The sequence below is a fragment of the Calidris pugnax genome, unplaced genomic scaffold (genome assembly GCF_001431845.1).
Source record: "Calidris pugnax isolate Ruff unplaced genomic scaffold, ASM143184v1 scaffold19, whole genome shotgun sequence".
In the NCBI taxonomy this organism is placed as follows: domain Eukaryota; kingdom Metazoa; phylum Chordata; class Aves; order Charadriiformes; family Scolopacidae; genus Calidris; species Calidris pugnax.
In genome coordinates, this window is record NW_015090775.1 from 930,356 (window position 1) to 942,437 (window position 12,082).

At 45.8% G+C, this 12,082-nt stretch overlaps 2 protein-coding genes across 14 annotated transcripts in view; one reads left to right on the top strand and one right to left on the bottom strand.

Moving 5' to 3' along the window:
• The window catches only part of ARHGAP21 (Rho GTPase activating protein 21), an 88,073-nt gene extending 84,290 nt beyond the window's left edge, over positions 1-3,783 (top strand). Inside the window, exon 25 of the mRNA XM_014946141.1 lies at positions 1,222-3,783. Within this exon, the coding sequence (XP_014801627.1) occupies positions 1,222-2,955 (1,734 nt within the window). The 3' untranslated portion in view covers positions 2,956-3,783. The remainder of the gene's footprint in view (positions 1-1,221) is intronic.
• Positions 3,784-9,120: 5,337 nt separating this feature from the next.
• KIAA1217 (KIAA1217 ortholog) overlaps positions 9,121-12,082 on the bottom strand; it is a 357,518-nt gene continuing 354,556 nt past the window's right edge. For 12 of the 13 annotated variants that reach the window (XM_014946387.1, XM_014946368.1, XM_014946397.1 and 9 more), the window contains 2 exons: positions 11,525-11,647; positions 9,121-10,738 (listed from right to left, as the gene is read on the bottom strand). In XM_014946387.1, coding sequence (XP_014801873.1) covers positions 10,244-10,738; positions 11,525-11,647 — 618 coding nt within the window. In that variant the 3' untranslated portion in view covers positions 9,121-10,243. The remainder of the gene's footprint in view (positions 10,739-11,524; positions 11,648-12,082) is intronic. The other variant, XM_014946377.1, reaches the window with a different exon arrangement.

A 12,082-nucleotide genomic window follows, 5' to 3' on the forward strand; every position in this document is an offset into this window, starting at 1 on the left:
GTATATATGTATAGAATTTAGCCTTTTCTTCCTCAGGAGGCAATAGCTCCTCCTCATGCAGGAATCCAAAGGCTGTGGTTGAAGATGGCTGTGCAGAATCTCCCTGGGAATTACTGCTGTGCTCGGGAGGACAACCTGGGAGATGGGGGCAGTAACACTGGAACCTGGGCAATAGTTCCATCCTCAGATTAATACCAGAGTTCCTGTTGACCCATGGGCAGATCTTTCAGTCTCTTAGGCTTGAACATGTCTTCTGCCTGTCCTGTCCCGTCTCTGAGCTCTGCATCAAGAGCATGGGATATTTGATAACTATAAATATTTTTGTTACTGTTGGTTGAGTAGAAGTTTCTCCCAAGTCTTCCCTGTCCATGCTCCTGCTACGTGAAAGGCCTTTGATGTGAGAGCTGCCCTTTTCAGCAGATACCCTTGCTGTGTTCTTTTCCCAAATGTCTGCAATGTGCAAACTGCACTGGGCAGCAGTCAAAGATGGGGTGGTACCTGCCCCCAACCTCCCACTCCTGAAGGTGGCAGTGGGGCAGCAAGTAGGAAAGGTACATAGCTTTGAAGTGGCCAGGTAGTAATGTTGCTAGGGTAGGGAAAATAGTTTTTAATTAATTTTATAAAATGGAATCATTGGGCTTGTCCCTTTATTGCTTCTGTGCAATTCTAAAGGTAGATTCCTCAAAAATCAGGAAGAAGTTATTTCTGTTAATTTTCTATACTTGTGCATAAACTAGGGTTTTGTATAGCTTTCATTTTATTGTAACTGATGAATTGATTCAATTTAAAAACTCAACCTGAAGGGTGAAAGATCAGCTGAGAAATAGATTAGGAATTTAGCCTTTTCACAAAGGTAAGACCTTGAAAAGAGAGATTTAAACCGCACTCTCGGTACCTCATCTGTGAAGCAGTTTCTGTTGCAAACCAGACTTGAAAAGGTAATAAGCCTGCTTTATTAGTCAATCAAAATGAAATAGGTGTATATACAGACCAGTCTTTGCCAAGTTTAAGGGATTCAGCTATAAAGTGGAATTCTCGGGATGAAAATTGACTTCTTGGGCAATGTCATGTAGACTACAGAAAAAGCATGGGAATATTTCCTGAATAAAGACAGACGTGCTGTTGTGAAGCATGGGATGTGTTGTTTAAAAGTCTCAGGCTAATGAATGTTTCTTTGTCGTTTCTGATTGTGCCCTCCCCCTTCTCTTTTTTTCTATACAGGGTTCTTGGGGTTCTGGAAAGGATCAGTATAGCAAGGAACTGCTTGTGTCCTCCATTTTTGCAGCAGCTAGTCGCAAGCGGAAAAAAACAAAAGAGAAACCACAACCAAGCAGCTCAGAGGATGAGTTGGATAATGTGTTTTTCAAGAAGGAGCTTGCAGAACAATCTCGTGGTGACACAACAAAAGAGGACATAGCTAAAGGGGAACACGAAAGAGAGAGAGAGACAGGGAGAAAACAGAGGATGTTTGTCCTGAAGGAAAAAGAGAACAGCAGTAAAAAAGATGTGAATGTTGTAAAGGATGAAAAGAAGTCATTAAAGAAAGAAAGTGTCCTGTCAGAGGAACCTTCACTGCCTTACCATGAAAAATGTACAAAATCACCGAATCTCAGATGTCTGCAAACCACGCAGAAGAATAACCCCAAAATGCCTAATTCACAATCTTCTTCCCAGGTGGAGGAGACAGTGTCTGACTCTGGCACTATGCTTAGCACTTCCTCCCAGGCTTCCCAGCACAAATACTCATGCAAAAAAGTAACCAGCCCTGAAATTAAACACAACGAGTTTTTAGCAGCTGATGTCAGCTCCATCACCTCGGACTATTCAACTACTTCATCTACTATCTATCTGACTGGCTTAGATGCCAGCATGCTGAGCCCTGAGGTGCAGTCGGTGACGGAAAGCAAGGGAGAAGATGCTGATGATGAGAGAAGTGAATTGATCAGCGAGGGGCGTCCGATGGAGACGGACAGTGAGAGTGACTTCCCTGTCTTTGCCACCAACGCAGCTGCTGAAAGGCTGTCCAAGGGGAAGGTGTCAGAAGTGGTGAAGACCAGTCGGAGGAACTCTGAGGAAAGCGAAGTAAGTTGTACTGAGGGAAGTTCAACACCAAAGTTAGAGAGTCGCAGACTTTTTAGCTCGCACAAACTTATCGAATGCGATACGCTGTCCAGGAGAAAGTCTGCCCGGCACAAAACAGACAGTGAGGGTTCAGGGGATGCCAAGAGCGAGAAGGACTTGCCTGCTGTGACCAAAATGTTTGACATAATGAAAAAAGGAAGATCGACAAGCAGTTTGGCTACGTCAGCCAGAAGTGAGGCCGACAAACAGGAACCCACCTGGAGACTTAAAATTACAGACAGGTTAAAGCTGCGACTCAAATCATCTGCAGATGACATGTTTGGAGTTGGGAATCAAAAAGCTAACTCTGCGGAGACCGCAAAGAGGAAAAATATCAGGCGAAGGCATACGCTTGGAGGACAGAGGGATTTCGCTGAAATAAGTGTCCTGAACGCCTGGAAAGCTCAAGAGCCAGGTCAAAGTAGAGAGAGAGAATCTGAGCTTTCGGCTGTGAATCGGTTGAAGCCCAAGTGTCCGGCGCAGGACCTCTCCATCTCAGACTGGCTTGCACGAGAACGTTTACGCACTAGCACAACTGACCTTCATACGGGTGACACTGGAAAGCCCAGGCTGGAGAACACTAGCGTAGCAGACCTGCCCGCCGCAGAGCTGCCTCCATCCGCAGACACGCAGGCGGATGAAGGCAGTTCTTCCAGCAGCTTGACTTTAATTAACAGAACACCACCTTCGGGACCATTTCAGCCACCAGACCAGGTAAATGGTGAAAATTATCAGAATATGAACAAAAACAACTTCAGCCCAGCAGTTGATGCCCATCCTCATAAACTGTCTGGGACCCAAGTGGTTAGATCGCGATTCTACCAGTATCTTTGAAATGGGGAGATATGTCCACTACAGCAATTCATTAACTTACTGTTACACTTCCCAGTAACTGTGTGTATGTGTGTGTGTACATATATATATATATTTTCCTGTACTGTTGTTGTTATGCAGCCTTCATTTGGGCTGGTTTCATCAATATGCTCTGTGGAACGTCTTCACAGTGCATTACCACAGCCAGAAGAACACTAAAGTTAAAGTATATATATATTTTAAGAAAAAGTATATTTGATGGCTGCATACAAATGTTGAACAAAGCATCTGATGCGACATGCTATGTAGTGTATACATGGTTTTCTGACTGAGAGTTTGCCTGGCATTAGTATGCAGAAAAATTGTTCTTTTGGTTTAGTCACTAACAAGTGCCTCATCATAAATTCATTTGGTTTGTTAGGGTGCCATATTGTTAAATTAGAGAAACTTATTACAAACAAATGAATGCATTTTACTGTTAACGAGTTTCATTACATTTTACAAATGTTAACACAGGTGGCTACAGAGCTTCCATTCCTTAGGCATTCCAGTAAATATTGGAGTTTTATATTTCCAATTTTAATACAGATTTTGAGTTTTATGTGACTTGAATTTTTAATCTTTCTGTAAAATAAGTAACTTAAATGTACATATTACATGTGTATCTTTTCTTCAGATACCAGATTTGATATAAATGTTGTAACATAGGCGTGTAGATAGTGGATACTGGATGGAACTGGTTTCTTTTATTGAGAATATAATTCTGCATGAAGACCTAATGAATCCAAACCTGTATCATGCCTGTGTGCATACCCACTTAAACACTGGAAATAAAATTGTTTTGGTGACTGTTGGTGTGATGTGAATTCATTCCCATGGGCAGGTTTAGGAGGTGCAGTGGGCAGCTGCCCCTGCATCCCAGGACTTGCTGTTGTTCCTGCTGAAGGTGCTTCTCCTTAAAGGTTGTTTGTGGGATGAGCTGGAGGTACCACTGCATGAGAGGGGGGGTCTGCTGCTTAAGTATTTTCATCTGGAGATATAATCTGATACTGAGGTATGTAGCAAGTTGGTTTGTGTTTAATATGCTGGTTTTGTAGCACCGAAAAAAAAGTCCATAATCATCCCTGAGTCATTAAGAGTGATTAACAGCATCTGACAGTCAAAACATTACTGTAGGATGAGTCTTGAACGTTTTATGGTTTAACTATGAGGGTGAGTTTGTACACTAAAAACCGTTCTGTGTGTGAACTCTCTACCAGTTATATTTTCTCTTCTAATTTCTGGCAAACCTGCTGGAAACCAGAGCAGCCGTTGTTTGCTGTGGGTGTTCCCAGGTCTCGCTCTGACACTTCCTTGGCAGAGCATGAACCTGTATCACTGATAAATAAGTAATGAATGTTGTGGGTGTAGAAAAATTCATGTGTGTGTCCTGTTCTTGAGAAGGAATGACAGTAGCTGGGGCGTGGAGGCTGCCGTGGCTGCAAGCAGACTGGGTTTCTTCCCACAGTGATGCTAACAGTCCTGTGCTTTGGTCTGCTGTGGTTTTGATCCTTGTAAGAAACCATCTTAAAAACAGGCCGTAAGAAACGTGTCAGATCCGACAAATGAAGGTCTGTGAAACTTCTCCCCACAGAGAATTTTGTGTGCATCTAATTGTGTGTGTCTAGTACCCGTTCACACCAAAACTAACGATGTTCTTGTGCTCTCCTTGCAAACAGAGACGTCTCTTCCCCGCAGCGCGAGCAGCGAGCTGGTGCCTCGGCAGCGTTCCTGTGTGCGGGGCGAGGAGCCTGAAACACCCAGTAACTGGTGATGATTTTTCTTTCAATCCTAATAGTGTATCTGAACATGGGATTTCAAAACATGGTGTTGTGATGCCTCTGTAATGCTGTTCATCAGCAAACGCCTACCGTGTCTTACTGGAGGTACATTTTAGCCCATCATTAGCCTCAGAAGCTTGTATGTTTAGAAGAGTGTATGTTTAACATCCCCTGTAAGTCACAGGGGTCTTCTTAATGAGGCAGTGTATGTGCAGAGCCATGTAAGGGGTCTGGGGGGGTCTGTGTCTTACTCTCATTAGACAGCTGTTTTGGTGGGTCAAGTTAATTTTCATTTTGTTGTGTTTATAGATAACTAGTGATTTTAACTCCTGAGTCTAGATGGCTGCCGGCTCCCAGGCCTGAGAGCACAGAACTTGTCTGGTGTTGACTGGAAGAGAGCACGTGATCTTTTGAAAAATTAGGAACTTAAAAAAAATTCCTGGTTTGTGTCGTTGGGTTTTGCTTTGGGTGTTGGATTATTGTCTTGGCTGGCAAAACTACAGGTACAAATGAAAGGCCTGGGCAGCCTCCCTGGTACCTTCTACTGCTGCGCTGGCCGCGTGGAAGCTGCAGAGCAGTTGCAGAAGGAGCTTGGACAAAAGTAGGGGATGTCCCTGGGGGTGTAAGGTAAGGATCACGGCAGTTTGGGCCACCACTGCCTTCCCTTTCCATGTCAAGGAAGGCAGGCAGGGTGGGAGTGAGGGGAAGCTCTTGAAGGGGAGATGCAGGGAGCAATGTCGGGTGCATCAGGGCGAGGTGATGATGGAGCTCCACCTGAAGAAGGCAGTGTGTGGCAGTGGGTCTGAGGCTGGAAACACACTGATGCTTTTTCTGCTCTTTGAAGTCTGCCAAGATTTGGGGCCCCCTTAAATTGTGGCCAGTGTGACAGCTGAGATGACAGACATTTTTAGGAGCTGTTGCTATGCCCTGTTCTTAGCAGCTGCTTCAGACCCTCACCTGTGGGGCTTTGTCCTGTTCTTTTTTGTTTTGTTTTTTCCCCTCCTGCTCTGGAAGAGAAACAGTCTGACTGACAGGGGAAGGGAAATGCCTGCAATAACCTGCCCTGAGGTGAATACTGTCGGTGCCAGTGTTTCTCTGGAGGCTGGGTGAGTGGGGTGGGCAGCTCCAGGGGGTCACAGAGCCACTGAGATGGGCAGGGACCCCTGGGGACCCCCTCGCCCTGCCCTGGCTTGGGCAGGCGCAGCCAGAGCAGGGTGCTCGGGGCTGGGGCTGTTTGGGTTTTGAGTATCTCCAAGGGCTCCACAGCCTCCCCGGGCATCATGTGACAGTGTTTGATCACACAGTAAAAAGGGGCTTTTTTTTTCTTACGTTTAAGCAGAATTTCTTGAATTTCAGTTTGTGGCTACTTTTTGGTTTTATACTCATCGAAAGGATTGAAACTGGCTTGGAAAGTGCTTTTGGCCTGAGGAGTGGTTGGAGCTGCGTAGCTGTAAGTGGTTAGGAACAACAAGGGGGTCTGATGGGGAAGTAACAAAAGGACGAACTGTGGTGGTAGTAAGAACTACCTTTGGCTGTTTAAAATTGTTCCAAACAGTGGTTCCTGTTTCAGCGGGGATCGGTGGTTTAGTTTAAACTCTTCTTTCTGGGACCTGGTCACAGTCATACGGCTCCTCCCGGATTGTTGACCCTCTCTGAAGGGCTTGTTACGTCCCCGTTAGTATCACTCACAGTGCTGATGATGTGGAATTGAGCCCCAGCCCCAGCCCAGGTGGTTCTTTAACTTCTTTCACACTGCTGCAGAGCTGAAGGGAGTCAGGGTCTTTTCCTGTCAGCAGCAATCTGAGGAGAACCTCTCTCTGCTTTGTCCCGGCAGGAGGAAGGAGTGTGACGTGTGGCTTCATCTGCTATAAAAAGCTGTGTTCTTGTTTTTAAAGCCAGGTCATTCCTTACGCCATCCCATTTAGATAGTAATCAAGCAATTAATTGTGCCAGTGGGCTGAAGGGTGGGTGTAGTTTGATGTATGGCTGGGAGGGCAAACAACTTACACCAGCCGTGCCCCCGTTGAAGTGGTGTGTGTCCCTGTGGTGCTCAGTCACGAGAAGGACGATAAAAAGGCAGATTTTTTTCGGTTACGGAACCTGTGAGTGTTTTAAGTGTGCAGGAAGAGCTGCCTTTTGGTGGGAGTGGGATGGATTTTGGCCCTGTGTCCAAATGTCCTACACGTCCCCCTTCCCCCCTGCCCTGTGCATCATCTGCTCTGCCTTCCCACCACCCTGGCTGGCTATTGCAGGATTTTGCTTGGATTGAGTTGCTTGGATTTTGCTGCAGTCTGTAGGCACCGTCAGCTGGCACACAGGGGTGGCAGCTCGCTGCTGGGGGGTCCTGGGCTGGCTCAGAGCACAATGGCAGCAGGAAGGTCCCGCTCCCTCCCGACTCCTTCCACCTCCCCAGGGGGTGGCGAGCAGCTTCGCTGATGATTTTTTTGGAGCAGTGAGGTCCTGTCACATCCGAACCCGGGGGAATAGCTGTAAAACTAGAGGCACGATGGCCACTCACAGAAGAGACTTGTGCTGCAAACGCGACTGCTGGCAGGTCTGGTGCCCCAGAGATGTGGTACCCTGATGGGTTATTATTGTCTGAAGAGCCTCTCTGACCTTTAAACTGCCCAAGACTACCTTTCAACTATCTGAAAGGAGGGTATAGAGAGGTGGATGTTGGCCTCTTCTCCCAAGGGAATAATGACAGGAGCAGAGGAAATGGTCTGAAGTTGGGGCAGGGGAGGTTTAGATGAGATCTGAGGAAGAATGACTTTCCTGAGAGGGTTGTCAGGCACTGGAACAGCCTGCCCAGGGAGGTGGTGGAGCCACCATCCCTGGAGGGATTTAAGAAACATGTAGATGTGGCACTTCAGGGCATGGTCTGGTGGCTGGGATTGTTGAGTTGTGGCTATGTTGGGGTTTTTTTGGTGTGTGGTTTAGTTGGGGTTTTTTTTGTTTGTTTGGGTTCTTTGTGTGGCTGGACTCCATGATCTCAAAGGTCCCTTCCAACCATGAAGATTCTGTGGGGACAGGGCCATGGCCAAGGTCTGCTGCTGGGGACCCTGCCTGGCTGTATGATGGCTCCTGGAGAGGACCAGGTATTGGCAAGATAGGTACTATTTTTCAGTAAGTCTTGGCTCCCTGGGGGTAAGACCTGAACCTAGTATGTCCATCACTTAGCTTGAACTTGTATTTTTGATGTGATGTGTACTGTAAAGAAGTACTTGGCCTCCTGGCACTTGCTCTGTTGCTCTCTACAACTCCCTGAAAGGAGCATGTAGCCAGGTGGTGGGTTGGTCTCTTCTCCCAAGTAACAGGCAATAAGACAAGAGGAGACGGCCTCAAGTTGCACCAGGTGAGGTTTAGATTGAAGCATAGGAAGAATTTTTACACTGAAAGGGTTATTAAGCATTGGAATGGGCTGCCCAGGGAAGTGGTTGAGGCACCATCCCTGGAGGTATTTAAAAGATGGGTTGACAGAGTGCTTAGAGACACGGTTTAGTGATGTATTTATCAGTTAGGTTGATGGTTGGACTTGATGATCTGAAAGGTCCCTTCCATCCTGGACAATTCTATGATTGTGTTTGCTCTGTGTTGTGTAACCAGCCCCACCTGGTTACAAGATAAGGCATTAATATTTGCTCTGTGTTGTGTGGGGACGTGCAGTAGCCCCACCTGGTTACAAGATAAGGCATTAAATGAGGCTTGTGAGGGGGGGCGATGTACTCAGTGCTGTACAAGGCAGAAGGTGCCCTTGGAAACCTGCGGGGTCCGGGGTGGCCTGTGCCACACAAGTGCTTTCAGATGTTCTTCCCACACTGAATCCAGACCAGGCTTTGGAGCCACCACATTTCCATCCCAGATGGAAGGGAACTGGCTTCAGGCTGGTGGTTCAGTAGGAGCACTCAGGACAGCACCTTGTGCTTTGCTGGGGAGGGGACAGTCCTCAGGAGGGGATGGTGCTCCTGCGTAGCAGTTAATGTTTATGTCTTTTAGTTACTCCCACTGCAGGGGACGCACCCGCTGAGAGCTCGGCCTTGAAATGACACTTTCCAGAAACCTCCTGTTTCACAAGGAGGAGGAATAAAAACATTTATTTAAAGGTGAAAAAGATGATACCTCGTTCAGTCAGTCAAAGGTTGGGTGCTTTTTTCTTTAATCACTAGTCGTCTGACCTGGAGTTCCAGCAATTTGTTCAGGTAAATTTTAAAGACCCCATTTTGAAATTACTACTTATGTTTAGCTTTAATCTGGGGAAAATAAAGCCAGTTTTTTCTCCGGATGGTTTAATGTCCTCAGGCAAACATCTTAACAGCTAATTGAGACCATTATAAAAGTTATTAGTGACAAAATACAAATATATATATATATAAGCATGCAGCCCTTTATTTTTGTAAAGATCTTTGCTTATCATAGTTCTGTATATTACATTATGGTGTTATACAAATAAATTTATTTACAAAACCATGAGCTATGCAAGCTTCTTGCGCTTTTTCCTATTTTATCTCTTTTAACCCTTCCCCATATATATTTTTAAGCATGCATAAAAATTAACTTTGGTGTGGTAAAACTACTCTATGTGCCCAGCCACATACAGTATTTATTTATTTATATATATTTATAGATATGTACAAAAGTTTGCCAGTATACAGAACAGTACAGAAGTGTACATTTTAAAATCCACAATGCAATACGTTAATGGGTTACCAGGTCTCAGTAAAGTAAAACTGAAGGAAAAAGGTGGATTAAGCTGAGGACAAAAAGTAATCAGCAACTACCTAGATGTGTAAAACAATTTATTTATTTATTTTCCTTGGCTTGGCAAATTCTTAAATATCATCTGAATGGCAGTGCAATAGATTGAGTTGCCTCATACACACTAAGACCAGTCTTGTTCTGTTTCCTGTGTAGAGGTTTACTGTCCAGCATACTACTTTCAAATGTATTTTACTTTACAATAGTATCAAAATGTTTTGGCAAAAAGATCTTGAAAGGAACCATGACATTTGTTGACAAAAATAGAAATCTGTAACAAAGCTAAATAACACCAAAATAAAAGAAAAATATTTTAGTTTCAGTTTTACAGTTGTGTATAATCACACTTTTAGTATATCTCTGTTCACTTCTAGTCCCCATAATGAAAAATAGCTTTATACAAAACAACTTACTAAATTTGTAACCATACATTGTCCCGTGCTCAGTACAGCGCTGTGCACACACACTCCGCTCACTCGCACACCTTCACGCTTTTTTTGTAAGAGGTGCTGCCCTAAAGGAAGAAAACGCTCGTTTATCGTTACAACAGCAACGGTTTTACAAAAAAGCTCCACTCTAATCTAGTGTAGTAATTCAGTATTTAGCACATGATTAGTATTAAGCCTCCAGCGATACAGCAAAAAAACGGTTACATTCCCTGGTTAAAATATTGGCTGCGGGTTCTTTGCAAATGAACAAAAGCCTCGGTGAGGGGCACGTGCTGTGCGTAGCCTTTAGGATGGCTCCTTGGCCGTGGGCGGGGTGGACTTGCCGGCATTTCCATTCTGTGCCTTGTAGCTGGTGAAGCTAGGGGTGTGGATTGTCCTGATGCTCTTCACACCTTGGTTGAGTGAAGTGGGAGAGGTAGAGGAGGGGGGGGAGGTAGAGGAGGAAGGAGGGGGTGGCCGGCCGTTTTGAGTCTGTAGCGAGAAGGAGAGATGGTGACCTTTCCCTGGGTAAGTGGGGCTCTGAAACTTGGAGGAGCCGTTAGAGACAGAGGGGATGAGGGAGGTAGAGTAAGTTATGCGACCTGCCTGAGGACCGAGAAGGTTAGAGGAAGGAAGGGAGGATTTAGTGGGTGGGTTAAGAGGGTTAGAGCCGTCACCGCTAGAAGCGGGTGCTGAGCTGCTTTTCCCAGAAGAGGGAGAAAAGGCTGGGATCTTAGAAGCAGGTAGGGTAGGGGAAGTAGCCTTATAGTCCCCACCAGCTTTCTTAGCACTTCCATTAGCCTGCAAATAAAGACGGCAGGAGACAGTTTGTCAGAAAGCCAGTAACACGATAAACCAACAGGACCTGGGAAAATAGCCCTACAGAGAATAAGAATTAACAGTTGGAGGCCTGAGCTAAGTCTTGCGGCTGCGGACTGGACCTGGTAGAAAACCCAAAGTGCCCAAGGAGGAGTGCATAGAGAGGGAAAGAGAGAACGAGCCAACAAAGCTGTGGTGAGAAGGCGCGCTCTACGGGTTACAGAGCAGTGAGTACACGGGCCATGCTGCGGGGTTATCCACGTGTGAACAGACCTGTCCGGCCGGAGAGGTAACGTGCAGCTACTGCCACCTACTACCCACGGGTTAGTGTCTGAGCCCTCCTGTAAAGACTCTGACCAGAAGCATTCCCAGCTCTCCTAAGGAACCACCACATTAACCAAAGGGAAAGTAAACAGCTAGTTGACATCTTAAAAAATTACAGCCGAATATCACGGTGTTAAAACAAACAAACCCCCAAAAACAACAACAACAACAAACAAAAAAACCAAACCCCAACCCAAAAACCAAACCAGAACAAACAAACAAACGAACGAAAGCAGCAGGTGTTTTATTGCAGACATGCATGCACAAGCATGGTGAAAAGATCAGTAGATACTGTCATGCCCCCAGGATCCAGGACGTCCAGTTAGACCTCACTCGAAAGACAGGCATCCGTTATTTGGTATAGTCTCAGTCAGTTACTGGAGTTTTTAAATAAACAAACAACATGAAATGTCCATCCAAACACCGGGTTTAGGGTAAAACTACCTGTCTGTATTGGCGTGGATCCTGCAGCTTGTGCTGTTTGCCTGCTTTCTCCACGCTTCCTTGTCTAGTTTTTGAAGCCATGGGGACCGGCATCCGGCTTGTCTGGGAGGCAGCGCTGGAGCCCTGCGGAAAGGAGCGGAGGGGCAGGGAGGGGAGAGAAGGAGAAGGGGTGATCAGCTCCCCTGAGCTCGAAGAGGAGCCTGCACACCATGCGCCACCAAAAAAAAAAAAAAAAAAAAACCACAGTATACATGCAGGGAAAGTTCAGGAGCTTCACACCGCAGGTGTTAATTTCCAGAATCAAATGGAGAAAACTGCTCAGCTACTGATCAGCCTGGATTTCATGTCAGTGACGCTCGTCATCTCACACAGCGGATTATTCGGCCCAGCTCCCCTGCATTTGCCCATCACCAATCAGCAGCAAAGATCAAAAAAACGAGAAACACAACCAACCAACAGTCTATTATTAGCTGTTAGACACCTCACGGGGAGCCCAAACAAGCCACCTGAAAGGAAGCAAACAAATCACAAGACCCTCTTGTTTAATGGTGATTATTG